Below are 24,773 nucleotides of genomic sequence, written 5' to 3'. Positions count from 1 at the left end.
GCTTTTTACTTTTTTTTTTTTTAACTTTTGCCTTTATTTGTATGCCGCCCTTTTCCCTAAGGGGACTCAGGGCGGCTCACAATTCAAAAGGGAGGGGGGAAACAACAAACAGTAAACAATACAGCATATTAAAAGAGAAAAAACGCAACAATCACACCATTCGAGTGGGGCTATAATCTTAACCCCAGGCCAGCCGGGACAGCCAGATCTTTACAGCAGCGCGGAAGGATTGGAGGGTGGTGAGGGTCCGAATCTCCACGGGGAGTTCGTTCCAAAGGGACGGAGCAGCCACCGAGAAGGCCCTCCTCCGGGTAGTTGCCAGTTTGCACTGGCTAGAAGATGGGATTCGGAGGAGGCCTAATCAATGCGATCGAATCGGTCTGGTGGAGGTAATTGGCAGTAGGCGGTCTCTCAAGTACCCAGGCCCACTACCATGAAGGGCTTTATAGGTGATAAGTAGCACCTTGAAGCGCACCCGGAGATCAACAGGTAGCCAGCGCAGCTCGCGGAGGATAGGTGTTACGTGGGTGAACGAATGCTCTTCAAGGGGCTGCCCTTGAAGAGCATTCGGCGACTTCAGCTAGTCCAGAATGCGGCCGCGCGAGCGATCGTGGGTGCACCTCGCTTCACCCACGTAACACCTATCCTCCGCGAGCTGCACTGGCTGCCTGTTGATCTCCGGGTGCGCTTCAAGGTGCTACTTATCACCTACAAAGCCCTTCATGGTAGTGGACCTGGGTACTTGAGAGACCGCATACTGCCAATTACCTCCACTAGACCGATACGATCGCATCTATTAGGCCTCCTCCGAATTCCATCATCCAGCCAGTGCAGACTGGCAACTACCCGAAGGAGAGCCTTCTCAGTGGCTGCTCCGACCCTCTGGAACGAACTCCCCGTGGAGATTCGGACCCTCACCACCCTCCAGTCCTTCCGCACCGCTTTAAAGATCTGGCTGTCCCGGCTGGCCTGGGGTTAAGATTCTAACCCCACCTGAATTGTGTGACTGTTGTGTTTTCTTTTAATATGTTGTATTGTCTTCATGTGGGAAAATTGTTTGTCCTCCCCCCCCCCTTTTTGAACTGTGAGCTGCCCTGAGTCCCCCCAGGGAAAAGGGCGGCATACAAATAAAGGGAAACTAAACTAAACAACTAAATATTATTTTAATATTTATAGTTGAGTCCCCATGTACTGTTGAATTGTAATTCTTACTGTCTCACTATATGACATATTAAGAGAAAGCTGTTACAAAACATTTTATTATCAAAATTTGTTAACTGTACGTAGAGAATTTTTGTATTCATGAAGAAGAAAAATAAGTGTACATTTATCACACACACATAATAGATCAAAAAAGAAAGAGCTGACTAGGGGGAAAAAATCTTCTGCCATAACTGGTTTCCTTAACTTGTTGCAAATGATTGTCAGTGTCAGCTGAAACCAGTCCTAGAAAATTTCCTCTCCCAACAAGACATCTGGGCAAATATTTATGCATAGGTATACACATGGAAACACCCAGAAGCCACTTTACAAGAAAAAGGGCAAGGTAATACCTACCAAGTGCCATCCAGATGCTGAACCGGATCCATGTCTCTCCACTCAGCTGTACCATCAAGTATATATTCACTAAGATACTTAAAGATGGCAAGAATGGCAAAAACGGAACCTAAGAATAAATATTTCACAGTATTTGCGAATAACCAGAGCCAACGCTTTAACACTTTATATTAACATTTGCAAAATTTAATGAAATGCTAGTTTCAAAATCTATGGAATCGAAGCATACCTATGTCAATATAACACAACAAGTAGAGATGAACCATGTTCTTCTCCATAGAACTTGCATATGATCCCAATCTAAATTACACTCCAAGTAGAGGAGTGAAACAATTGCCTAAATATTTTACTTGAAATAGCAAAGGTAACACCCATGGATGGAACAAATGCTAATGAACAAGGCCCCTCATAGGAACTGGGATGTTCAGGATTCATAAATCACTTCTGAATGTCAGGAGACCTTTCACAGTAGCATCAAAGACATGTTACAGGACTCAGGCTCACATGGAGATTTCAGAAATGCTTTATGTTCATAGAAAGATACCACCCTTGGTTCTTGGTAGAAAAATCATGAGTTGGCAGCATACATGTTTAGAAAGTTGGTCTAGGTAGAGTAACAATCTGGGATGGTGCATAATATTACCAACTTACATTTTATACTATAATGTGTATTTTGAGTTAGAAGCTCTACTTTGGAAAATCTTAGATTTCAAGTAATGTACTTCAATAAACCAAACAGTCCCTGTATGAGTTCTGCCTTTACTTCTTGAAACCAACCTTCCTGTTTAAGTGCCAGATTTTATCCTTCTCCCTGTAAAATTTTATCCTATTCCCTTTCTGGCCACTGCTTAAGCCTGTCTAGATCTTTTTGGATTTTCTTTCTCTAAATTATTAGCTTGGTGCCAGCTTTAACCTCTCATTTCCTCATCTAAGACCTTGATTCACACATTGAACAGCACTGAATCCTGGACAGAATTCTGTGGACTCCAGTTGAGATGTTCTTCTGAGCTGACATGAAGCCATTAGTGAATGAATCCTCTTTGGATAACATCATTCAGCCAACTCCAAATTCATCAATCCCATATTTTTACTATTTTATTAAGGAGAATCTGTCAAAGGATTTGCTGAGGTCAAAGTACGTTATTGCAAATTAGCCCGATCTACAAAGCTAGTAACATTTTCAGAGAAGGAGAGAAATCTACTCAGGCATGATTTTTTTTTTTGCTACAAATCATCATTGGTTTTGTTAATTGCAGCATCCTATCCAAGTGCTTAGAGACATGCTGTTTGACCATCTGCTGGAGGATTGTGCCCAAAATGATTTATCTCTAGTTGCTCAAATGCACCTCTGGCTCTTTTCTAGAATATCCAAGGTTGCCAAAAATAAATTGTCATGACATTTGTTAACATTTATGTATTGATTTTCACACCAAAATTGCAGGTGATTTCATGCAACTCCCCCCCCCCCAAAAAAAATATATAGCAGAACTAGCCACACTCTTCCTCCTCCTTACTAATAACTGAAAACTTGATATTTACAATCACACCCTTTACCATAAATGCCACTTTCTGTTGATTTTGAGGTTGTCTCCAGATGATAAACATAATCATCCCGAACAGTATGAAAAAAGACGCAAGAAGAAAAATACTCCAAAGCTCCAAATTTGCAAGTGAATGAATTCCATGGGTTGTCAGAATGCTTAATCCACAAACCAGGACAGCTGAGTGGAGATGATCAAAGAAAACAGAAAAAAAGACAGACTATTTTAGTATTTCAAAAATCTGAACATTTGTGATATATACAAAAAGTAAAGATTAATGTCTTTAAAAAAGGAGAACCATAGATTTATATGCAGAACACACAACTCTTCACTTATTTGGACTTGAATCGAAGGACTAATTTACTACAAAATAAATGAATTTGGTTTTTTAACTGCATTTTGCATATAGCTAAAATTTCAAAGAAGTTAGAAGCACTCCAATAGGTTTGGACTTACCCAAAAGACCCACAAGAAGGCTCACCACAGTAGCAGACTGTTCAGTTGGTAAACTTGATGGATTAGTCAGCATTTGCAGATTAAACCTCTTTGTTGGTATCATGCTAATTTGAGATTCACTTTTACATTCACCTTCTGATCCTGCAAGGGCCTCTTTTTCTGCTGAATATTTTGGTTGCTCATAGTTTAAACTGGGTTGGTACCTGTGTGTGCAGACACAGGTTGCTAATGTAAAATCAGTCTAAAAACAAAATTAGCTCTGGAATACATGCTACTCAATGCTGATTTAGTTACAGTGTATTAACTGATTAGGCATCACCCTAATTTTCAAGGAGTAAGGACCACTCTGCAATATTCTGGACAATCCCATTTAAAATAATGTAATTTATTTTTTTTAATATGATGATTTGAAATGGTATCGTTATATGAAATCTCACATAAGAACATAAAGCTTTGGGACAATTTGTGGAATTTATTTTTTTTACCAGGAGATGCCACTTACAGATTTGAGAGGCAGCATGACACCTCAGTGTCATTAGATTGCTGACACACTAATTAGATAATACAACCATTGCCTTAAATATGCAGATCTTCCCCAGGGTTGAATCTTCACTAAAACATAGTTTTGTTCACTTTAAAATCTGCAGAAATAAAGGAACCACACATGGCCTGAAATCTTATGATGATCTCATGCACAAGATCATTTAAATATACTGTCTTCCATAATTGAAGCAGAAACAAAACTGTTTACACAAAAAATATTTTACAGAAAAACTACTTTGCAAATTGTTTATAAACTCAATTTCAGAACTTACCTAAGTATGAGAACACAAGCAGCTACCAATGAGTATGCAAGAAGAGTACCAATAGACATCATGTCTACTAAGGCTTTTAGGTCAAAGAGAAAAGCCATTAGAGCTAGAAAAATGGGAAAAACAGCATTTGCATTAAGTATCTACATATTAGACAAAGCATATATATTTCTTGGCATCATATGTTTAAGCATTTAATATTTGTTTACAGAGTTTGCAAACTGTTTGTAGTTTCTGACAAATAATAATCATATAAATTTTGAATATGATAAATCATTGCTATATGACCATTAAAGTTTGTTCATTATAGCAATCTTTTATAATCTGTTTGCGATAAATAATTCATTCATGAAACTTTTGTTAAGTTAAAATTATTCTCAAATCATTTGCAGTTTGGGTTTTAAAATGGACAATGCAAAAAACAACCCAAACAACTTTGTGAAAGTGACAGTAATTTTAAAAAGCATGCAGATGTTTCAGGCAATTTATTGTGACTGATCCAACTGAGCAAATTAAGTAATATTTTGGATCAAACTGTATTTATTTTGATAGGGTACAGAAAGATATGAAGTATTCTGATAACTATGGTTCATGGTTAATCTTCTGTTTCTTGCAGAAAGCTCATGCAAATAATTTTTGAATTCCCAGGCATCCATAAAAACTCTTTTTAAGCAGTGTTAAGACAAATAAATTGTATTGGATTGTTTTACTAAAGACATGGTAGACAGACTGTTAAGAGAAAAGAAAATTAATCACATTGTCTTCTGCAGGTACAGTACTTGTTTATAAACAAGAACTAGATTTTCAAGGAGTGATTTCTTTTCATAAAATTTATTGTTGTTCTGTTGATTAAAAGAAACATGATATTACTATAGCCATCAATCTCACTTCAAACAGTCTCTATTACCCCTAAGGGACAAAAGAAGGAAATTGGGAAGAAATATAAAACAATTTGCAAGTGGAATTAGAGAATGCACAAATTGGTAAAATAAAGAAAATGTTTTTTGTAGTTCTATTATATTATTACTTCCTGATCTTTTTTTTTGTTACTAATGAACACATCATACATATTATGGGAGCAAAAATAACCAGCATTTTTTCAGCTGGCTAAATAATCTGAAATGGCAATTTCTATGAAAAATTCAACATGTAAAAACTTAACACTGTTTAAAATAGAGACATAAAACATGCTGAAATTGCAACTGTGCCAGATGGAGAGGGGATCAGGCACAGCTTTCATGCCACTTTACTTTGGCAAAATATGCTGCTGAGCATCGTTTAAGAGGAGATTCAGAGATTGGTTGTAGAAAAGTGTATATGGAAATTGTACAAAAAGCACAATGGGAACATTGAAAAAAACAGTAAACTATCAAGCTAACCAACTTACTCTTTATTTTGCACATGTACCAGGCAATATCATTGTTCACACTGAAGGAAAGCTTTGGAGAAGAATTCTAAGGAACTCATTCTTCCACCACCACCATAATCATAATCGAAATGAAATACGTCTTCTGATTAGTCAGCACTCTGTTCCCAATTTACATGCACGAATCGTTAGCAAGCAAGGCCCATCATATCACAGAGCCATGCATGGGAAAACAGGCCTCAGTTAAGAACCATCAATATATAAAGCTTACCGGATATGAGCCCTGCTGTCAATGTGGCAGCAACTGGAGACTGCCTCTTGCTCACTTTGGCAAGAAATCTAAAGAGTAAACCATCTCGTGCCATGGCAAACATAATGCGAGGCAAAGGGAACATAGAGCCCAGAAGACTAGAACAAAAAATGTAATTGTTCAAGTGCTGCAGTAACAACAGTACATGCCAAAACTAACCCAACATATAGACATAGATAGAAATGGGTGCATTTTCTATGTCAAATGCATCTGTACCCTACCTTTCCAACCGACAATTTTTACTCAGAGAATCACAATTTAGACCTTGAATTGTAATAGAATACAGTGATAACTTTCCATGTATCACTCTGAAGATTGTCTGTGGCTGAAGGCATCCATTGCCTTACAATACATTCATTTAGGATCTCACCTGCGACAGCCCCTGATGATAAAGTTGCAACAAGTGGAGTCTTCGTTTTGGGGTTGATTTGAGCTAGACACTTGAAAAGCAAGCCGTCCGATGCCATAGCATAGATTACACGAGGCATGGGGAAAATGGATCCAAGGAGACTGAATAAAAAGCAAAAGAACATGCAACACGGCCAACACCAAGTCATGCAATTTATGATAGAAAAGCGACACAATACTAATACAGGAAGTGATTCCGGAATATGGAACTTTGGCAAGGAGGTGAGATGGTATATGGTGATAACTACAGTTAAGATACAAGTTCCCTGAATCTGTTGGTTTTTAAATGGTACAAAATACCATATTAATATGCAGACTTTTTTGGAAGCACTTCTAGTGGGCTTCCAACATCTCATGTAGATCATTCATTTTCATGGATATTATTAATTCATGTCAATATCATTCATCATACAGATTATATCATATAGATCATAATCATTGTCCTCAATTTCTGGAGTAACAACAAACACCATCAAAATATTATACATTCATACTTGATTTTATTTAGCCTTTTTTTCCTTATTTATATTGTATTTCAATTTTGTTTGATACTGGAATCAGGTGATGCCTAAATCAAGTAAGTTATTACTGCTGTTGTAGTATACATAATATCTACTACAGTATATTGTGCCTTATATAATTCTAGCCTAGGAATAAAGTTTGTCTCAAAATAAATACCCACCTAACAGTACTGATAGAAGAGAATGCAGTAGTCCTCGACTTACGACTACAATTGAGACCAAATTTTCTATTGCTAAATGAGACATCTGTTAAGCAAGTTCTGCCGCATTTTACAATATTTCTTGCCACAATTCTTAAGCAAATCACCACAGTTGTTAAGTTTGTAACACACTGGTTAAATGAATCTGGCTTCCCCATTGATTTTGCTTGTCAGAAGGTTACAAAAGGCAATCATATGATCCTGGGACACTGCAACCGTCATAAATATGAAGCAGTTGCCAAGTGGCTGAACTTTGATCACGTGACCATGGGATGCTTCAATGATTGCAACTATGAAAAATGGTCATGTCACTATTTTCAGTGTTGTTGTAACTTTGAATGGTCACTAATTGAGCTGCTGCTAGTTGAGGACTACCTGCATTTATAGCTAAGAGTGGGGTCCTTGGTGCTCTCTGAGCATGGTTTTCTTATAGTGCCCTGATGATATTACCTAGTTTGGTAATGAAATTTCTGCAGGAAAACCACCAAGGTCAGAGATCACCAAAGACCCAAGCTAACAGCACCAATCACCAAGCCCAAATTATTGTCTCCCCAGTCTACACAAAGTAAGTCATATCAACCAGACTTGCGATATCACAAACAGCTTTAAAAAGGACAAAAAAATAAGATTAGCCTAATTAATTATTGTAAAGATGCTGTATGATACATGAGATGTTTCCCACAGGTATATTTTTAAATTGGGAAGAAAAATCTTGATATAACTCTCTGAAGTTGAATAATATCTATAATGTTTAGGAATTACAACTGGTTCCACAACTATAATGTTTGTAATAAAACACTGATAACTATATAAAACTTTAAATTCATGGATCCAATTTAACAGATCTTGGGATGCATGGACAAAATAAGAATTTACAGTGATCTGTCAAACAAATCAAATTTAGATAATTTACATTACAAAGATTCGGCTTTAACCAACTTTCATTTTCAACAGACCCACCTTTCCAATTTATCCTTAAAATGAAAACTTTATTTTAATTACTCAGGTAGCTTGTATCTTCACTGTAGTTTTTCCAGAGCAATGTACTCATAAGATATATCTTGGCATAATATAATTAAGCATCACCACATCTTGAACAATTGCATCAGGCAGCAGAATTAAAAACAAGCAACAAATATCCCTGCAATAATTAAGTCCTTATCATATATCAATAACAAATTATATATAAATAATTTGCCATTCTTTTTAAATAGTATTATCTACTATATTACCTTAAATAAAGATTAATTCTACCAATAGCAAACTTTATGCATTTCCACTTAATGTATATTTCTCCTTATTATGGCTTATATGATAATAGTGCATAATTAAGAAAAGAGTTATAGGTATTATTCCGCGACTATACAAACATCTACATTATCTTAAAAGTCTATGTACTATATATACAATATAATGGAATAAAGCAACAAAATTACTGTGGTTTGTGAAATATAAATAATAAAAGAATTTTAAAATAGCTATGATTAAGACTATTATGACACAAACTTGCATGTTTCCATTCTCTCATTCCCAGGGTATACAATGGAATTCTACAATATTTGTGTCAAGTAATCAGAATTTACAAGGTCATTGCAATTAAAATCTGGTTATAAGGATAATATCGCTTAATATTAATAAATAAATGAAACACTATGGTTAGAAAAATCTAAGCAACAGAAATGGAGACTATATCATAACATCTATACATGATTGTAATTTTCCAATTATGGCTCATATATTAGGAATATCATGTCTACATTATAATGAGTCACTTGATTAATATTAGCATGCTGAAGAAATTGCTTATACCTATTGACATCATATGCCAATTTAAAATATATTGGCTAATAGCCTAAGCATTGTTAGCAAACAGGCATATATAAACATTAAGAAGCCAATGCAATATTACTTATTTTAACCAAAATGCTGATATTGAAATTTGCAGATATCATATGAGTATTTAAAGTATTGGTGTGGGAAAGTTATGGAAAATCGTTGTTTTTTAAAAAACATTTCAAAGCAGAATAAAAATTTGGGGAAACTATAGTGGTAAATGTAGATGTTATTGTATTTATCCAAGTTAAAAACTAGCCAAGATGTGTATTTCTGGTATTTCACTGCAGAATTGTCTCTTTAACCTATCAGATTTTCTGTCTTTGAATTACATCTCAAAAAATGATTTGTTGTGTTTTGCCAGGCAAGGAGGCTACAAAAGATTTGAAATAAGGAAAAAAAAACCATACAGTTCTACCACCAAGTTCAAAAACTTGCTTCAGAAAAATTCCAAAGTACCCTAAAGTATATATGGCAGGAATTAGTAATGAGATAGAAAAACGGATATCTCTTTTATAGGGGAAATAATCTTCCAAAGCAAATTCAGATTTTTATGTGATATCAACTGAAACCATATTTACTTTAAACTAAAACAGGAAGAATGGTTTCAATAAGCTGTAGAATTATTGGGTTTCTTTCAGGGATGGGTTTCTGCTGGTTCTAACCTCTTCGGTAGAAGAGGTACCAGAAATCTACCAAACCGGTTAGAAGAGGTTCGTCACAGAGCGCCTGCCCCGCCCCCTCGCTCACTTCACCCGTCCGTTCTGTCACCACTCACAGGCGGTAGCTTGTGTGGTGCGGCCAGCCTCCTAGGACCTCCCCGAATCCACTGCCTCTGGACAACGTCCATGAAGAGATCTGGCACTGGAATGAATTCCTGTGCCGGGGCAGACTCCTTAAACAGGCCTTCCGTGTGGTCCCTGGTACACAAGGGCCCAGCGGTGGACCCCTTGGGGGTAGAACCTAACTCTGTGGCCACCTTCGCCTTATGTAGGATGGACTTGAATAGAGAAGGCTTAAAAAGGCCAGTGAAGGCCGGCTTATCGGGGGGGAGGTCTTCGTCCTCTGATAACTTGAAGTCTTCCATCTCCCCCTCCTCCAAGGCGGACTCCTCCGTAGCCACCGAAGTGCTGGGGGAGGCCAGGGCCTGCTCAGCGGTCTGCTTGGACACCTGTTTAGGTTTTGAAGGAGCCTCTTTGTTAAAACGATATTTCATGCCCTCTGCAATGCCCTGGGAGATGGCCAGAGATATAACTTCCTTCATTTCTGCGGACAGGGCCGACCTCCTACTCTTTCTGCGATGAGGCCTGTTAGAAGCCCTCCGGCTTCTGCAACTCCCCGAAGTGGAGCCCTCCTCTGAGGGGAGAAAGCCCTGAGATGGCGCCAGTTCCTCCCTCAGGAAAGAACTGGGTGAATCAGGGTAGCCACATGAAGCTTCAGGGGAGGAATCTCTAGAGATAACCCCTGCTGATGAAGGAGACCTGCTTGCCTGGGGGGAGTCAGGCCCCTGTTCAACCCTCTGCCCCGGGGTGGGATCAAGTGCCTCCCTGCATTCCGGGGATGGATCTGGTTCCCGTGACTTAGGGGAACCCCCCCTGCCTTGCGGTACTTGGCACTGTCCTTTTTTTCGTTGCCCTCTGAAGGCCCCATGGGGTTCCTACTTGAAGGGCCCTTGCTTCCTTTACCCCCATGGGATGGATGATCCAGCCTAGAACGCTTGGCTGAGGGCCCTGACTGCGCCTCATGAACCTCCGAACCTCCGTCTGGCAGGGTGGTTTAGCCGATGAGAGGATCATGAGGGAAACTGTGTCACCAGGCTGGATTGGGCACAAGCCAGCCAGCTGCGAGCGCAGATCGTGTGGAGGATAGGGATGCCTGCAGGACCGAACCCTTCCTCAGGCCGTCCACAGTCCTCCGACTGGTGTGACGCGGGAGGAGCAACTTGCTGGCGCCCCAGTCAAGTCTCCGATCTCCTGGATGGCGATCTGCCAATGCTGCTGGGGTCCTCTGGTGGCCCACCCAACTGTAGCGGTGCCAAGCAAGAGACAGTGGACGCCGCTACCTTGGCTGCTGTAACTCGCCACTCATGCCTCTGCTCACACGCAGCTACACGCGACTCTGAATGGGAGCGCCCAAAATGGCCACCGCTTCCCGCCGCTCCTGTCCCTAGCCACTGGGCAAAAGCATGCGAAACTCTTAAAATGGCCGCCGGTTTAACTGAGAACCACCTTCACTCATCGGAGCCTAGAGAAGGCTCCCCGCTGCTCCAACATGCAGAAGGGGGAAAACTGATTGGGAAGCCTCCCACCTTCCCCCACCGTTCGCCGGCAACCACCGGGTGAACGACTCACGCTTCCGCTCCGCTTGCATCCAGTGATAGCCAGCGCCACCGGCAACCCCTCAGCAGCGACAAACGGCGTAATAGCTAGTTCCAACTCTCAGATGTTTCCAGGTGGTCTTAAGGATGGCAATTAACAATTGAAGAGTAATTATAATGGGAATAAACCAAATCAGGGGAACATTTTGCAACCGATGGTGCTGCAAGGAAAGGGGGGAGGGAGGCGGCCCTGCCGTTTCCCCAGTTTTGCAAGGAATGAGAAACGGTGCTTTAATCCGAAGCAAAGGACAACTGCAATCGGAACCGCAGACAGGGAAAGAAAGAAAGATCCTTGTAGCACAAAACCCACCTTTGCATGGTTGTGAGAACACAAGTAAAAAAAAAAAAAAAGCACAGCGTCACTCCGCCCTCTGAATGGGACTCAGCGTGACTCCGATTTGAATACGAGCACATGGAGCCGGGTGGGAAGATAAGCACCTTCATTTGCATTCTCTGCGACCATGATGCTTTGCGAGGAACAATCCCCGGGGCTCCCCATGACTTTTTGCAGATTTTTCCTTTCGTGCTTAAAAAAAAAATCGGGCCTTTTTTAAAATGCCGCGGGACGCGGGACAAATTGTTCAAAAGCGGGACTGTCCTGCCAAAAGCAGGATGTCTGGTCACCTTAATGTATGCCCTATTTTTGACAAAAAACAGCCCGTTTTCATGAAAAATGGGCCATTTTCGGGAGGTCTGCAGAGTGTAAAGACTTTTTTTTTTATTTGCCTCTTCAAAATCTTGGTGCGTCTTATACACTGGTGGGTCTTATACTCTGAAAAATATGGTATTTACTAACAATTGCATATTTTTTCTTATTTTACCTTGTTGATAAAGCACACAGAGATCCGACTGCTACAAGGTATTTCGCTGGGCCCCATCCAACATACTCAAAGGCTACAGGGAGAGGACTTTTTTCATCAAGTAAGTAGTAAGGCATCATAAGAGTCAAAGCAGCTGAAACTCCAAAATAGGCCAGAAAGCAGACAAGTAGAGATGATACAATTCCAATAGGAATGGCCCTCTGAGGATTCCTGACTTCTTCCCCTATGAGGACACAATAAATGCAACTGCAGTAAACATGAAATAAGGAAGACGTTGGGATACAGTATTCAGATGACAAAAGGCTAATAAGAAACATCTAGAATGTATAACCAGGACAAGAACAATTAAAATCATTTCTACTCTCTAAACTCACTGGCTGACTTTTGGGCAGTCAATCTCTCTCAGGACAGCCACAAACAAAGGCTGTTGTAGAGATTAATAAGACATCTATCTAACAATTTCTATTAAAACATCACAATTTTAAAAGCTTACCAGTAGTTGCAATGCAATCAAATCCTATGAAAGCATAAAAGCAGGTTGCAGCACCAGCTAGCGTCCCGGTAAACCCATATGGCATGAAGCCACCAACTCCAAATATACTTGTCACATTCTCAGAAGATGATAGATTTCTAAATATACAATTAACAATTTAGAACAATTTTAGATATTTGTTACTTATTGCCGTTATCAAACAATCCTAAAGCAATATAGAATGTTATTATCTTTCCATAGTTGTGGCATTACATAGATTGATGGTGTTAGTCCAGCAATATCATTAGTTTCCTGCCTTCTTCACAGATCTTAAACTCCACTTCATAAGGCTATATAACTGACAAAGACTCATGATAAAAATTAAATGTATGAAGTAGAAGACATACTATTTACAACTACGCTGCTTTATACATGTAATGAACAATTTAAGAAGTCTTATTTTGTCACTCAAATTATCTACTGACAGTTGCTTATTTTACCTTATTGATAAAGCAGCTAGCAATTCCTCCTAAATATCAGTGCTCACCAAAATAATATTTTTTTCTATAATCCTGAAAGTTTACACCTTTCCTACTTAAGATGGATGGCCACACATTACTGTCATAAAAGGGATGGCAGATCTGTGGCAGATTTTTCATTACAGCTGTGATTTTAAGACATATATATGTAAAAAATTACATTACAAAGCTTAGAGTGTATTATAATCCTCAGGCTTCTTCCCCATTTCAGTGATAAGGTGACAAAAAGGAGAAATAGAGACTAGTGCTGCTTGTATCTTCCCCAAGTAAAGGCAGAAGATCTAAAGCAGTGGTTCTCAACCTGTGGATCGGGACCCCTTTGGGGGTCGAACGGCCCTTTCACAGGGGTCGCCTAAGACCATCGGAAAACACATATTTTCGATGGTCTTAGGAACTGAGACACCAATTTTATGGTTGGGGGTCACCACAACATGAGGAAATGTATTAAAGAGTCATGGCATTGGGAAGGTTGAGAACCACTGATCTAAAGTGACTGATCGAACCCGGTTACATTGTCTGCCTGGTCTGCAGTCCTGGGTATTTCCCATATCCAGGTTAATATGGTGGTAACGTCAGTCAAAATTTTGCTGTGTGAAGAAAATGGGAATACATTTCCCTGCCTCTTATTTTTTGAGAGGGATCCCATCCATTAAACTAGAAGCAAAGCACCAAACCACAGTTTCATTTGGGTAAATTTCTGAATTAAATATCTAATAATAAATTTGAGATTATGTAAATTTCTGCCTTTATTTTTAAGTTGGGACAGGAAAGTAACATGATTTAAATTATTTAATTATGCCTACAAAACAACCCATGTTCTGTTATTATTAAAAAAAATCTTCCTTGGCTCAAGGATGACCCCAATAACTTCACAGGCATGTCAATGTAATCTCTTGGCAATTATATGAACATGATTTGCCACTGTCTTCTTCTGAGACTTTACATTTTCCAACCTAGCTCTCAGCCCTGAGATTTCCTTATTTCTCCACCTTCTTGGTATTTCAAGATCACTCACAGTCAGCTGGAAGCCACGCTTATTATAGTTTGTTAGGAACTATTATCTTTTATTTTATAATTCCCACTCTGTATGATACAAATTTAAAAAATCATCAAAAAAGTAATGTCATCTCTGGATGATTAGAAAAGAAAACGGAATTAAACCACTGCCTTCCAAAGAAAGTCTGGTCAAAGAAGAAATAATGTTATTGGATTGGATCACAGCCCACTCCTTGACCCATAACTTCTAATTTATGTGCAATTCCTGTTCCCTGCATTATCCATCACCAGACATCAAATATGAAAAATAGCATTTGACAGCCTCCACCCTGTCTTCAGTGTGCCATCTGTATCAGGTGGGAGGTTACGTGAGCTACATCTAGGCTATGGACAGAGGTTCCTAATTCTTAGTTTAGTGTCATCACTAAATGCTCTCAGAACAGAAAAGATGAAAGGGACTATAGAACAAGAAAAAGCCATATTACCTTATTTCTGCAGTGTAGTTTATTAGAAATTCTTCAGTTCTCTTCCAGTTATTAATGTTGCCTTTCACAAAGCCAGAAATCATAACAAAGAGCAGAACCAAGATGTTGACAGCGGTGAAGACTTTATTTACCCATGCTGATTCTTTTACTCCAAATGATAAAAGTCCTATAAAAGAGATGTTTTAGTCATAAGCAAAATCTCATACTTGACCATACATACAATAACATATCTATCTATATGCACTGCACAATGCAAGCCTCTACTGGGCCTATATGTGCATAGTGTCTGCTTCCTGTAGTACTACCACTTTACCTCTGAGCCAGAAGAACTGTGGAAAACAAGGTAGGCCACTAGTATCATCAGATGCAGATAATACATTATTCACACTGTAGTCAACAGTGAGTTTTGAGTCGCAGTTAATACAAAGAAACCTTGTTTAACCACTGTCCTGTATAATGATCATTCATTTTTTCATTCATGATGAAAAAAAAAAGACTTTATGACCAATCTTTCCATTATGAATTTTGCACATCTGTAAAGCAAAGGAAAACTGAAGTAAGATCATAAACACAACTGTGGTTTTACTTAGTGACTGCTTTGCTTAAACACCAAGTTGCCAGTCCTAATTATGGTTGTTAAATGAGGAGTCTGTGTACAATTATTCCTCTGGTGATTATATGGAGAAACCCCAAACACAGTCATTGACAAATAAAGGGCCTAAAACAGCTCTTACTCTAAAAGTGCTACTAAGAGCAAAATTAACCACATAACTTTTAATTCAAAAGAATAATCCAGGTGTAATTATATCTTTGAAATAAGGACTGATTAGGGTTTTGACTGCAAATACCTAACTCAGACAATATTCGTATACACCACTCTATAACTTTGTGTAAATCTAGCATTACATGTTGTAAAACACATTTTTCATTTAACAAAGAATATTGTCAAAGAAAAATGACCATTAAAATTACTGTACCTGCTAAAAGTAATATTAGACAAACTGCAAAAAAATCTGGATATTCTGCTAAGCCAGAATAATTCATTCTGAAGTAGGTTCGGAAAAAATAACCAATTTGTTTTCCAAGAAGTTCGTCAAAGGTTCCACTCCATGCTCTTGCAACACTTGAAGTACCTTTGAGATAAAAAAAACCAAAAATATGGTATATTTGGCAGATCACAATAGCAAATAGCACAAAGGTGCTGTACACTTTACATAGCATCATCCAGTCTGTTGTGTCCATGGCTTCGCCAACTTGCTGATGCTGCTCGCCCCTGATTGGCTGAAGGTTTGACAGCCAGAGCGGGAGAATGAAGCGTTGCTATTGGCTCCCCCATTTGACAGTGTATATATTAAGAGCTGTAAAATGGGATTTTCTCTGTTGCCAGTTCAGAAACTTGCTTTAGTCCTGTCCCTCCAGGTCTCCCTTCACAGTCTTTTAAAGTTGTATGGCATCCTGTAATTATGTTATCACACTAATTTGGAAAAAAAAACCTTTTCAGTCTTATGCCTGCACCATCTTGCTAAAATGATATCAAATAAACAATAAGAATAAATTGTTCATTCATATTTTAAAGATGCCCAACTTTTTATATGGCCAAGGTTGCATAAGTGGTCATGGGGAAAATAAATAAATTAAAACTCAAAATTCTGGAAACAATGTGGATGTATCATGAATTCTAGTAGAACACTGCAATTCTGTCATTGTCAAATATTGAGACCAAATTACACTATCAAATTTCATTGGTGAATAGCACAGGGGCTATGAGGACTACATGCAGCCTGTAGGTAATTCACTCCAATGTATATAGAAATAATTTACTTCATAGGAAAAGCTGCTTTCTAGTAGATAGGGGCATAAATATAGTCCTTGCTTGCAACTTTTAAAAATCAATCTTACTTTATAATATACAATATATTCAGATGAATATCAAAGCAATCTTCTTAAAGTCAAAGCATAACTTTGACTTTGAAAGTGAAAACAAATGCTGCTGATAAAAAATCAGTTTAAACTTGAAATAGACTGCTTATCTTTAGTATATACACACAAGCACAACCCACTCTAAAGAATATAAGTTTACAGCATTGTTTCACCTCTCTGATATTTCACATTGGGTTACATAACTAGGTATTTCCTAACAGATCGCAATTTATTGACCAAATATTGGGGAAGTAAGATTAATCCAAACAGGATAGGGTCTTTTTTATCAGTAGAATTATTTTATCAGAAGAATTATCAGGTAACTAATGTGTGCTATTTAAAGTATAAAAAAGAGTAATGTTAAATGGAAAAACATTTTAGCTTTACTTTAAACTTTATATATATATATAAAATCAAAAAGTGAAGCTCTATCTATTTTGGAGGGGGAGGAAAAAAGGAACTAACCACACTACCTATAATTGGTGAATCTTTTCTAAGATGTAAATGAATGATCCACATCTATTCCAGAACAAATAGCTTCAATAACTGACTGAATTAAATAATCGTTCAGTCTGTAATTAAAATTGATGAATTAATGCTTGATTGGATACTGATCAAGATAAGGAAAAATTTAATATATCAAGCAGTTTGCAAAGCTCCACATTTTTACTGATTTGTGTCATACTCTTTGTAAAAGCTTCCCAACTCCATCTTCAGCATGGCATGTAATACATGAACGCTGTGCCTCAAATAATAATTAGAAAGAACAGTGGTATATTTTACAATCTGCTACTTTTATACTTTAAAGCCTACATACACACAATTTGTTGATTCACACTGTGCCTGAAAAATCATATATGTCAAACTTACGTGCTATATTCAAACCTATGTACTAAGAGAGTCAACCTGTTGAATGTATTTGGTTTCCAGAATTTCTACTGGAATTCAAGACCTATATTTGAGATTGAAGTATTCTCTACTTAGTTCACGTATCATTTCTATGTCATCATCCTAATACATAGTGAGTTAAAACCCCTCTCATATTGCTGGTTGCTGCATTCTGTCCATTGCCAACTGACAGAGAAAGGTCAAATGCATTTCAAAGCATGTCTAGAAGCTCTGCCTCTGCTTCTTCCTCTCTCTGGCTCTCTCATCAGAGAGAAACAGCAGAGGTTTACCCAAAATAGTCAACAGCAGCCAGGATCCAAAGCCAAAAGGCTGTGTTGACAACTTTCAGACATACCTATAACGTAGGACAAAATGAGATTCCAGCCAGTGATAAAAGCCCAGATTTCACCAACAGTTACATATGTATATAGATAGGCTGAGCCAGTCTTTGGGACCCGAGCACCAAATTCTGCATAACAAAGTCCAGCCATAACAGAAGCTAGGGCAGCTATGAGGAAAGAAAGAACAATACTAGGTCCAGAATTTGCTTTTGCAACTTCTCCAGCAAGGACATAAACACCAGCACCCAGGGTGCTTCCCACTCCTAAAGCAATAAGATCCACAGTTGATAAACAGCGGCATAGCTTGGAATCTTCAAGACTGTCCCCGGTGACAATTTTTCTCCTCAGCAGGCACCGAGCAAATGACAAGGCTGGGCCACCAGTCATGTTGGATGAAAAAGCCTAAAAATGAAAGAGACATGACTGTAAAACAAAGAATCCAAAATATCATCTTCAAATTCATTATAGCACAACCATTTATATGCAGTGAACCTTGTTCTAACAGACTTAATGGAGGAGAAGGGTATCTGTAAAACCAAAATTTCTGTTAAAATCAAACAGGATTTTACATAAAGTATGTGACATATTTTGTACAAGTTTGAAATGGTGAATAAGGTTTCGCTGTTCTGTACATCTATAGGCAGAACAATTTAATATCGAGGCAGATTTTATCCATTGTGTCCAAAGTGTGCTAAACCAAAACTTTCAATCAAAGGTTTCATATAATTAAGAAAAAATACAGTTTACATGCAATAACTTAGAAATAGCACAAAATTAAGGGATTATGCTTACCTTTACTCAGACCACTTAAAATGTACATAAATTATGATTATGAAATGTCATTTGTTGTATTTCATAATACTAATATGTTGAAGTTTAAGAAGACAACTGATAGATCAGCATTCAGTCTAATCTCTCCTTTTGTGATTTTTCTAATTCATAACCTTTTCATAAGCAGTAATCAACTGTACCTATCCCAACAGGTCCCCCCTACAACGTATGCATCTATAGATGCTCCCCAAAAGCAGCAATATGGAAATGGATATAAGATCTGCTTTATTTGCAATTGCATTTGGAGATACGTCATTGACAAAGAGAAATACATCAACCAAAACGTTATTAATTAGTACGGAAAGAGGAAACATTTATAATCCATAATGCCAAGGTCTTTCAAAATGGGCCAGGCTAAAGCACCACACTACAGCCATTACCAACATTTTGATTAGTCATATTCAATAAAGTTACAATAATCTGCTCTTTTTCATTATTGGGGGGGGGGGGTGTCAAAGAAAAATGATCCCTATTACTCCTGTTTTCATGAGAGTCTTTATGATCTTGCTCCTTTCATCAAAGTGATGAATGCAGTGCTGCACACAAATGTTTTCTGATACACACAGACACACACACATCAGTCTCCTTTTCATCACAGTGTGATTGAGAAATTACCTACAATTTCTCTATGATTATAGAACAGGTGATTCCTTTATTTGACTACATTTAATGGGTGGCTAAGTGAGATAAAGTTTATGTCACAATCATAACCTGAAAAGTCTATGATTCTACTACAAAATGTATAGCTTATATATTCCTTTCTCTGTTGTACCTTATTAAAGCTTATTGCAACTTTACATCTAAGTATGACTAAAATACATGTTATCGCGTTTAGCTATTATATTATCTACACAGTTATCACAACAAGCTAAAATTAGAAGGGAGCTTTGAGTCACTATTAACTCCTGGCAATTAGTCCATAAAGTTTTCTAGGTAACATTTTTCAAAGTAGTTTGCCACTGTCTTTTTCCTGAGGATGAGACAGACTGAGTGGCCCAAAGTGGGCTTCCATCCCTAAATCTGGATCAGAACTCAGATTTCCATCTTCCTAGTCCAGTGCCCTTAAAATGCTTAGCTACTGTTTCTTTTTTCTCACTAGAATGGAACTCCCAAACATGTAAACTAAATAATGATGTTGCTTTCTATTTCCAAATCTTAGATACCTGCTCTCAAAAATAGTATTTGTAGCAAGGTTTTTCTACAATCCAAAATAAATACTTTATTCTCACCCTTTCATTATATATCTCAAATGATCCCACAATCCTGCAGTAAGGAAGGAAATATGAATTGTAAAATCTAATTGTACAAACACTCACATAATTCTACATATAACTCTTTGCAAGGGAAGGAAGTTATGATAATGTGACTGTTTTATGGCTCTATGAATCAAGGGTGTTACTATAAAATGTGTATGATTAGTAAACAACTCTCTCCTTCCCATAATCCATCAATCTGTATCTTTAAAAAAAAGGTTGAATTCTAACCATTCTCCTTTCCCATACCTTTCAACCTCACCAATCCCAATTTTAAGTTATGAATAATTTACTCACAAAGTTCATTTATTAAGCTATTGACTTTTTAAAATATTACAAATTTGTTTGTACATTATAACACATCTATTGACCTTCCTAAGTGATACTATAAAATATCTATTGTGCAATTGTAAAAAGAAATTATCTCCAGTTAGTTTCACAGAGGTTAGTAAAACATATTTTCAAGTAAATGTTCTTGAAAGTACAGTCTCCATCACGTCAGTCTCCCGTAATGTGAACTTAAAATGTTCCTTTACAAAATATTGAAAGTAACATTAAAAAAACTTCACAGAACTTTTAAATCATTTCTTTGAATAAGTTTAACTGCAGTAGATTTAGAGAACTTCCAGGATTAAAACATTAATTTTTGCTTTTTTTGAATGTTTACATTACAAAAATACTAGAATATTAACATGCTATATGTTACATTTCTAATCTACATTAATAAGAAAACATCATTTAAAAAAAAACAGATTTGTTAATAGGGGCCAGCATTCCACATTCAGTGGGTGAGTAGAAGAGAACCTCCAGCAATCTCCAGTATTTTGTTTCAATATAGATTTATTTTGAGCCCAGCCTTTACTTACCTAACAATAATACTCAAGTTCTGTATTTCTCAAGCAGAGAGAGTAAGGAAGATGCGGGCTGCAGGAAAGTTTTACTTAGACAACTGCCTTTTTAAAAAATCGAAAGGTTAGGCTGTCTGAAGCTGCTTGCCTTCAGGGGGTGGAGAAAAATCAGCCACAGGTGATTGGATAATACAGAGTTTACCCACCTTTTTGGCAAACAAATAAAAAAAGTTATGGTATTCATTTATACCGTTTACCAACCACACAAATTTCTTTTCCTCTTTAAAAAAGCAAGCTGGACATCTGTTAAATGTATGTCCATAAATAACGGACTAATAATTTTGTAGGTTTAATATTGATTAACATAACACGTAAATTTATAAACACTATGCAAGTCAGTCAAGCCTAGGATTATGACCAAAAGAATGGTTTATGTATACTCAGTTGTGCCAAACCATGAAAATAAATTTCTCATGGGGAGCAATGCAATGCTAAGACACTATCCCCTATTAACCACCATGCTAGTTATAAGAAAAATGTTAACAACATTAGGATTCAAAAAATATCAAACAAATAATGTGACTTTACAATTATCGTCCTTGGCTGATGACCTTAAACTGTCAGGCAAAACCTTCTCACTTAAATAAACATGTAAATAGATCCTGGTTTCTTCTCCCTTCTCTTTCTAAATTAATTACATTTTTAAATTAATTACATTTTTATTTGGAAGAGTTTACTCTTACCAAATGTTAACTTGATATCCCTTTAAAATTTGAGGAGCTGTTCTTTTTACTATGGATTTGGATAACTGGCATTTTTACAGTATAGGTAAGGATGTAATAAATATATTCTACGTATTACTAATTTAGAGATGGAGATCTTCTGGCCAACTGGATAGATGAGATCTTCCCATCCAAGTTTGCTAAAGCTATTTCACTTCTAAATGGATAGCAAAATGGTTATTTGCAGAAAAAGGAAGCTAATCCCTTACTCTATTGCTATAAAGGGTCACCAAGAAAGAGGCAAAGGATTTTGCTATAGAGCAGCAAATCTGTTAATAGAGGCAACTGAGATTGTTAGATTGTCATTGATCATTGTTATCCATAGAGACAATGCTGTGGAGTGATGATGACTCTCCACTCAAAAATATTTTGGAAGAAGTATTTCTGAAATATTGATGTCATGCTAAATGTATATGGTAGGTAGGTATTCCCTTAAATGTGGTGAAGAAAAAAAGAGACTGTTTTTCTAGTCACTAATCACTTTTTAGCATCCTAAAAGTTGCTGCACTGTGTGCCATCAGATCCTGATCTTAGTTCTGATGAAGTATGGGATCAGGGAAAAGACTTGAAGAAAAGCAGAAAGGTTCAAGTTAGTCGGGAAAGACAATCTTCCATGCTAAAGAAAGCTACAACCCCAATTATTTTAATGAAACAGAATAAGAAAGAGTTGAGCAGACTTCTACACATCAGGAAAGGTATCCATCTCTTAATAAGGCATGGTTGTCCACATCAGTAATGGGTTGCAGGCGGTATGCCCTGGTTTGCATGTACCAGTGCCTACTGGACGAAGGAGCCACCGTACTGGAACGGTACTTTGGAGGGCCCGCCCGCCCTCATTCCTTACCTGTATTTGAAGGAAATGGGCCATCTGCACACGCGCGCACAGCATACGGTGCCTGCGCAACACTCCGCCGAGCAGCTGGAGCATTGCAGGTGGTGGGTTTGCATGCATGCGCAGCGCGCATGCCCATAGTGCACGCCTGGCTCCCGTTGCAGTGTACTGGTTGCAATGGGAGCTGAAACCCACTAATGGTCCACATGTTCCATTTATATTTTTGCAAATGTAATGTTCTGGCTAGGGGGCACAGGACCGGAAGTCAGATCAACCAATCAACATTGGTTGGGATATGCATCTCCAAACAACATACAATTGGGATGTTGACATGTCTGCAGCCATCTGCAACCTATACTTATCCAATAATACTTTTGCAGTGTAGGTATGCGGAGATGCCTACGTGCAATTGCAGGCAACGTAAAATCAGCCTTAAACTCTCACACATAATACAGATATTATAGCTAATTATAGTTGTAGTTTCACAATATATGAACAATGCTACCTTAGAAGTCAAGCTCAGTTCCTGAAGATTTCATGGACACATCTTGTAGTTTTCTTGGCAGCAATGCTGAAGTGGTTTCCCATCACTGCTTTGTGCATCCCCACCCACCCCGAATTCCCAAAGAAGGCCATTCCTGGTGGTCTTCCATTCAATGCCAACCAGGTTAACATGGCTTAGCAATTTTCAGAACAAACAAAATCAGCTAGGCCCTTTCTCCAATTTTCAGTAAGGCTATGATTTTAACATGTAGAAATCCTTAAGACATCATTACAAATTGTATGAGGCCCTCAGGAGATTTGAACAAGCAATTCAATGACCACACAAGAACTACCATGTAATGAATAAGTACAGTGAATGCAAGGTAAGGATGTTTCGGTACTAAGATTTTGTGTAAAGGAACCCTAGTAGCCAACTGTTATACTGACTGAGAATATGAGAACCTAGGCTAACTCCTCTGAAGGTCATCAGATCAGGGGAAATTTTTATGGTAGCATATAAGAGTAAATATTCCATACTGAGCTTGACTTCTGACTGATGCATGGACACATCCATTTCATTTGCTTGGCAATAATATACATGTTACTTACCACTGTCTTCTTCCAGAGTGCTCTTCCAACTTCTGACCTACAACTGGGCATTTCCTCATGCTCTCCCACCCAATATTAAACAGACCCTGCTTACCCCTAATGCAGATAATCTGAAAAATGTCTTCCTAATAATCCAAAATAGCTTTCTGCACTATCTTTTATGGTCAGTATAATTTTACCTATTTTGTTTACACCTAGTGGTTTCAACCATTTCCTTTTAAAACAAACAAACAAACAAACAAACAAGCACATGTGATGAATGGAGATACTTCAATGAGCAACTTATTGTATAAATGCTATTTATATAGACCTAGGTCACAAGAAACATCACAATTTTCAGGGACAATTCCAAAAACTTAACAAATTCATTAAACTAAAACCCAAGTCAACAGTTCCAAGTAAATATTGGAAAATATAAGATGTCCTGCCTTAAGCAGGGGGTTGGACTAGAAGACTTCCAAGGTCTCCTCCAGACCTATGATTCTATCTTCTATGACTTTATTTTAACTTGTGCATTCTACTCAGAGGTAAATCCCACAAACTGCAAAGAGATTACTCTCAGGAAAATGGTATAGAATGACAGCTTTACAGAGCAATTCAATACACGGTTTCCCCTCAACAGTTCTGAAGTTTACCTAAGCAAATGATCTATTAACTAGGTATTTACTTTTAAGTACAAAGTAAACAGCCTTTCCAGTGGACAAAGTTGTTAAACGACTGCAGGTCACAAAGCAACCTCACCACTGCACATACACTATCAAAATGTTCCATTGCAGTCATGTTTATCTTGGGAGTAGCAAAATAACATCTGTTGTTTTTGCCCCTCCATTAAGATTAAATCCTTGCACAATTATGTTCACATTTTTATCCCAGCATGCTTCCAATGTAGCATAGCATTTCATTCCAGCATGCTTTCCATTCAATACAGATTCTTCTATTATTTTAAACATCTTCTATTGTAATGCATTTATGCTCTGAATTATCTTGAATATAGTTTTTGCAGGAAGGCATTACATATATTACACATACATGGTGTGAAACACAGTTTAAAAGTTCTTATTTCTAGGGACCCAGATAGTTAACAAACATACCTGGAATTAATTCTTATATATATTTAATTGAAGAGAGTTGCTTAATGAGTGTAACCTTACAGGGAATCTTGGGTATTTTGTTTGAATATAACTGAATTTAATTTGCAGGTATGTACAAAAATTTGTTCATTCTTATTTATATGTCTGCCATTTTTAACCAAATCACCCTGGACAGCTAATAAAATATGCACATAAATTATG

General features: G+C 37.6%; 1 protein-coding gene across 3 annotated transcripts in view; it reads right to left on the bottom strand.

The window, feature by feature from the left end:
* Window positions 1-24,773, bottom strand: part of LOC116513024 (cationic amino acid transporter 2-like) — an 81,254-nt gene that overhangs the window by 38,651 nt on the left and 17,830 nt on the right. The window contains exons 1-11 of one of the 3 annotated variants that reach the window (XM_032223780.1): window positions 20,794-20,900; window positions 17,858-18,245; window positions 15,672-15,827; window positions 14,695-14,860; window positions 12,696-12,832; window positions 12,203-12,425; window positions 6,413-6,552; window positions 4,370-4,472; window positions 3,555-3,757; window positions 3,112-3,278; window positions 1,558-1,666 (exon numbers count right to left, since the gene is read on the bottom strand). In XM_032223780.1, coding sequence (XP_032079671.1) covers window positions 1,558-1,666; window positions 3,112-3,278; window positions 3,555-3,757; window positions 4,370-4,472; window positions 6,413-6,552; window positions 12,203-12,425; window positions 12,696-12,832; window positions 14,695-14,860; window positions 15,672-15,827; window positions 17,858-18,230 — 1,777 coding nt within the window. In that variant the 5' untranslated portion in view covers window positions 18,231-18,245; window positions 20,794-20,900. Of the gene's footprint in view, window positions 1-1,557; window positions 1,667-3,111; window positions 3,279-3,554; window positions 3,758-4,369; window positions 4,473-6,003; window positions 6,141-6,412; window positions 6,553-12,202; window positions 12,426-12,695; window positions 12,833-14,694; window positions 14,861-15,671; window positions 15,828-17,857; window positions 18,246-20,793; window positions 20,901-24,773 lie in introns of those variants that run through there. The other 2 variants (XM_032223782.1, XM_032223781.1) reach the window with 2 other exon arrangements.

Source organism: Thamnophis elegans, chromosome 9 (assembly GCF_009769535.1).
Source record: "Thamnophis elegans isolate rThaEle1 chromosome 9, rThaEle1.pri, whole genome shotgun sequence".
In the NCBI taxonomy this organism is placed as follows: Eukaryota; Metazoa; Chordata; class Lepidosauria; order Squamata; family Colubridae; genus Thamnophis; species Thamnophis elegans.
Note: the sequence above shows the minus strand (reverse complement) of the source record. Positions and strands in the feature narration are given on the sequence as shown.